This window comes from Tenrec ecaudatus, chromosome 2 (genome assembly GCF_050624435.1).
Source record: "Tenrec ecaudatus isolate mTenEca1 chromosome 2, mTenEca1.hap1, whole genome shotgun sequence".
Taxonomy (NCBI): domain Eukaryota; kingdom Metazoa; phylum Chordata; class Mammalia; order Afrosoricida; family Tenrecidae; genus Tenrec; species Tenrec ecaudatus.
This window is the reverse complement of record NC_134531.1, coordinates 208,005,073-208,010,069: the sequence shown is the minus strand read 5'-3', so window position 1 is coordinate 208,010,069 and position 4,997 is coordinate 208,005,073. Positions and strand designations below refer to the sequence as shown.

The following is a 4,997-nucleotide window of genomic DNA, read 5'->3' as shown; positions in this document are numbered from 1 at the left end:
CATTTTTGTGTTTTCTATTCACCTCGTGTTATTAAATTCTGTTCTATAACTGGATTTACTGGAGGAATCTTATTTGCAGACACTGAATCGTTCCAGATTGTCATGTCATTGCTATGGTTTTCCCAGTAGCAATGGATTTGCACTCATTCAGAGAGGCTCAGCTCCAGTCGCTATGTTTTGTATTCTTCCTGGGATCTGGGTCCCCTGCCTGACCTGCTGCAGTTCCAGAACATTCCGTACCTGGGGGTGTCTGAGCACACAGCAGATGCTCAAGGGGGTTCAGTGACCAGCTCAGACTCCAACTCAATGTGCTTGGAGTGGAGAGCTCAATGAACTAAAAACTTGTCTGATACAAGGGTCTTTCCCCCAAACAGTCCACTGCGCTCAGCCAAGCATGCTGTGTTAGTCCGGGTGGACTAGAGAAACAAATTCATGGACACTTGCATGTGAATAAGAGAGAATTTTATGTAAAAGAGCAATTGTATATTGAGAAAACATCCCAGCCCAGTCCAGATAAAGTCCATAAGTCCAATATTACCCTATATGTTGATATTAGTCCATAAATTCCAGATCAAGTCCATAAGTCTGATATTACCCAATATGTCAATATTTTTTTTCAAGAAACATCTTTATTAATACAGTATTTATTTGTCTTCCCTCTGTCACACCCTGAGCCAATTTCTTTCCCCGGGCTGCCTGGGGAGGTGCAAGGAAAGCAGACATATAGGGCAGACGAGGCGTGGGACAGAGAACTATGGGAGGTGAAGCAGGCTCCTTCACATGGCGAAGAGGATGAGGAAGGCCACCATCAGGCAGAAAAGCCCCATGGCCTCTGAGAGGGCGAAGCCCAGGATGGCGTAGGAGAAGAGCTGCTGCTTCAGAGAAGGGTTCCTGGCATAACCAATGATGAGGCTCCCAAACACAGTCCCAATGCCAGCTCCAGAGCCGGCCACTCCAACTGTGGCAGCCCCGGCCCCAATGAACTTGGCGGCTGTGTCAATGTCCCTGGAGATGGCGCTGGTTTGGAAGCTGCGACTAGGGATGCGTGAGGTCAGGGGACGTGGGGCTGTCCAGCTGCTGAAGCGCTCATCTGTCAGTGTCTCGGGCCGTTTCTGCACCAAAACAGACAGTGGTCTGCTAAGCAGCTGGGAGGTGCTCCTGACCAGGGAAGGGGTGGAGACGAATTTGGCGCAGGAGTACATTTTTAGGGGGTGAGGGGCAGTAGCAGGCGAGCTGCTCCTAGTGCAGAGAAGACAGAGCCCAATATGTCAATATTATGCATAATATTAGTCCTCTTTAGACTTACGCAGCTGTGCAATAACGCTGAATGCAGGAAGATCACAGCCCAGTGGGTGGAAAGTCTTGTGGATCCAATGGTGGTAGAACCATCTCAGCGCTGGCATGTGGCTCCTCCAACTCCAAGGCTCTGACTGCCATCAGCCTGTCTCCATGTGGCTTGTCAACAAGAATGTCTTTCTTGGAGTGAGTGTGTCTCCTGATTCCAGCGACTTATTTTTCTCCTTAGCGCCTCCAAATGAGATCATTAAGCTGCAACCTGGTTGACAGGCTAAACTCCATCACTTCACTCTTAAATCTCAAATTGAGAACAGATTATGTAGCTACCACACTTGTGTGGTCACAAGAGTCTGCAAAGACTTGTATCCAAACCACAGCTTTGCAGCAGTCAGCTGAAGTCTAAGAAGCATATGTATCACGGGGGGGGGGGGAGGGAGGGGGACCAGTCACTTAGAGCCCATCACTCAGAAACCCAAAACCAAGCTTCAGGTTCACTGCCATTGAATCCATTCTGACTCATAGAAACCCTACAGGACGGAGAAGAACTGCCCCTGTGGGTTTCTGAGACTAAATGATTACAGGAGCATAAAACGGGAGGCTGGTCATTAACAGCTGACTGAGTAATTCAGGACGCCACTAGGGCTCTTTCCAATATCTCCTCTACACCTGGTGGTGCTGTGGTGTAGGTGTTGGACTGCTAACTGCAAAGTCGATGGTTCAAACCCAGTAGTGTCTACACAGAAGACAGATGAGGTACTCTACTCCCTTAAAGATCTACAGTCTCAGGAACTCTGCAAAGGGTCACGATGTGTCGGAATTGATTAATGGCAATGGGCGTGTGCGTGTGTGTCTATTGAAGAAGGAACTTTGTGGTTCCTTCTTGTGTCACTGTGGGTTTACAAGGTTGGTGGCTCCTCAGCTGAGCCACAGGGCAAAGGTGAACCAGTCTGGTTCGGTAAGACTTACAGCCTTGGAATTCCTATGGAGCAGTTTGGGGTCAGCCCATGGAAGTGGCTCTGGTTGGGGTTTGTAAGTCTATAGCATAGGTTCCCAAACTTGTTTGCGCTACCACCCCTTTTCAGAAAAAAAGTACTTAGCAACCTCCTGGTAATTAAAAACTTTTGTGCCCTAGCCCATAATCCAGGATAAAGTATAGGCTTCTGATTTTGCAACCCTCCCAGTACCATTCCAGCACCCTGAGGGATGGTACCTATAGGAACATAACAAAACTACCCCTACATTGTGCTATATATGCGTGATGACTCAGTATGTAAACATGTCATATTGAACACATTTTATATGTCGCATTATGTCATTAACAGTTTTTGATGCCATAGATAAACATCTACTGGATCACTTGGATAATTGCACAAAACACCACCGTCTGAATAAATACAACTTATTAAGTTAATTCTTTACTGTTGGGCATGTAGGTTGTTCCGATTTTTGCTATTATAAAAATACTGTGCAAACATCACACGCATCAGAGGCAGATCTCTCAGTGAATCTTCAGAATAAATTCCAAGAAGTAGCATTTTAAGTACAAAGGTTATATACATGAACTTTTTTTCCATACTAAAATCCAAACCACATTCACTACCACTGAGTTGAGTCCAATTCTTAGGGACCCTGCAGGGCAACGTAAAACAGCCTCTGCACTTCCTGAGGCCGCAGTTCTTGATGGGAGCAGAAAGCTGCATGCTCTCCTGAGGAGCGGCTGGTGGTCTCACACTGCTGATGGACCTTATGGCTCACAGCCCTCCTCGTCCCCACGATCCTTATATATTGTTGAATTGTTACACGGAAATCAATGGCAATGCCTCCTATGTTGACCCTTTCCCCTCGACACCAGGAATGACTAGCTCTTGAGCTTTGCTGGTCTGAAGCCCACGGCCTGTCTAGCAGAGCTACGGTGGTAGCTTGTTTGTTGCTGCTGCAGGACGCCATGCCCCAGTGTTTCAAACACGAACAGGTCTACCTATGGTGGACCAAGCCTGGGAGAAGGACTATGAGTGATCAGCCACTGGAAACCTGAGTGGAAGCGGAACGTCGGCTGATTGGTGCTGAAAGTCAGCACGTCAGGACACCCCGCAGCAGCAGCCATCTGAGGACTGAAACATGACTTATGTGATTCTTAAAATTTGAAGTTTATTTTTAAAAAAGAAACTAGCTGTATTTCATAACAGAATGTAAGTCCACTTCACTTTTACTCTGCTCCTTTAGAATCACTCAGACCAGTGTATAGGTCTGACGGGTGAAAAAGCTGGAGGTGTCTTTGAAAGTTCTCTCTCTCTTTCCCCCATTTGTTTGTATATAGCTGCACAGTGCACAGCATCCAAACAGTGACAGTATCATAACACCCCATGTATGTGGTTCTGTTTGGTTCTTCATTTCCGTTGTAACCCCTCTTCCCATCAGCCCTCCCTCCTTGCCGCCCTGTCCCTGTCCTCTCTCCCTCCCGAGTCCTGACCTCCATGTAACTTTTAGTCTTGTCCTTTGGTCTGAAGACCATTTTTATTTTTTCCTTTATAATAATGGCATCACACAACATTTATCTTGATAAGATTGACTAACTTGGCGGAGCATCATTTTGCCCACGTCATGAGGCGTTTCACAGACTCCCCGTTGTTTTTAAGAATGCCTAATGTCCCATTGTGTGTATATACTGGAGTTGGTCTATCCATTCCTTTACAGATGGGTTTATTTTTATTGTCTCCATCTTTCTGCTGTTACAGAATTTGCTGCAATAAGCATGAAAGTGCATGTCTGTTCATGTTTGGGTCTTTATGGTTTAGGGTATATAGCAAGTAAGAGATTGCAAGATCATAAGGTACTTGTATTTGCATTTGTTTAAGGAGGTGCCATACCGATTTCTATAGTGATTGTACAATTCTACAGTCCCACCAGCGATATATGAACATTCCAATCTTTCTACAGCCTCACCAACATTTATTATTTTCTGGATTAAAAAAAATTTGCTGAGAGTGTTGATATGAGGTAGTATCTCATTGTTTTAATCGGTATTTCTCTTATGACTAATGAGAGGTGTCCTGGTGGTGTAGTGGTTATGCATTGGGCTGCTAACTGAAAGGTCAACAGTTTGAAATCACCAGCTGCTCCACAGGAGAGAGATGGGGCTTCCTTTCCCATAAAAAATTGCAGTCTTGGAAATTCACAGGGACTGTTCTACCCAGTCCTATAGGGGTGCTATGAATCAGCATCAAGTGGATGGCAGTGAATTTCGTTTTGGCCTTGAACATTTCTTCATATCATTGTTGGCCAACTAGCTATCATCTTTAGTCAATTGTCTATTCATGTCTTGTGCCCATTTTTTGATCAAGTTAATGGCATTTTCTTATTAAGGTGTTGTAATTTTCTATAGATTAAAAAAAATTAACCTTTTATCCGATATATCACTGACAATTTCACCACCGCCACCAATCTGTAGGCTCTCTTTTTGCTCTTTTGATAGTCTTTTTATGTACATAAAGTTCATACTTTTAAAAGGTCCCAGTGCTCTATTTTGTCTTCTGTGGTGTGGGTATCCTTTATTCTGTTTGGTAGTGTATGAATGCATTGTACTAGGGCCCTAAAGTTTGTCCCTGTTTTTTTTCATTCATGGTCTTTATGGTTCTGAGGTCTTTAGTTTTATTTTATTTTATTTTATTTTATTTTTTTAATTTTAACAATATATTGGGGCT

At 44.4% G+C, this 4,997-nt stretch overlaps 1 protein-coding gene across 1 annotated transcript; it reads right to left on the bottom strand.

The window, feature by feature from the left end:
• Positions 1–761: 761 nt before the first annotated feature.
• LOC142441303 (ATP synthase F(0) complex subunit C2, mitochondrial) lies at positions 762–1,217 on the bottom strand. Its single transcript, XM_075543334.1, has one exon. The coding sequence runs from the start codon at positions 1,200–1,202 to the stop codon at positions 777–779; it is 426 nt and encodes a 141-aa protein (XP_075399449.1). The 5' UTR covers positions 1,203–1,217; the 3' UTR covers positions 762–776.
• Positions 1,218–4,997: the final 3,780 nt, after the last annotated feature.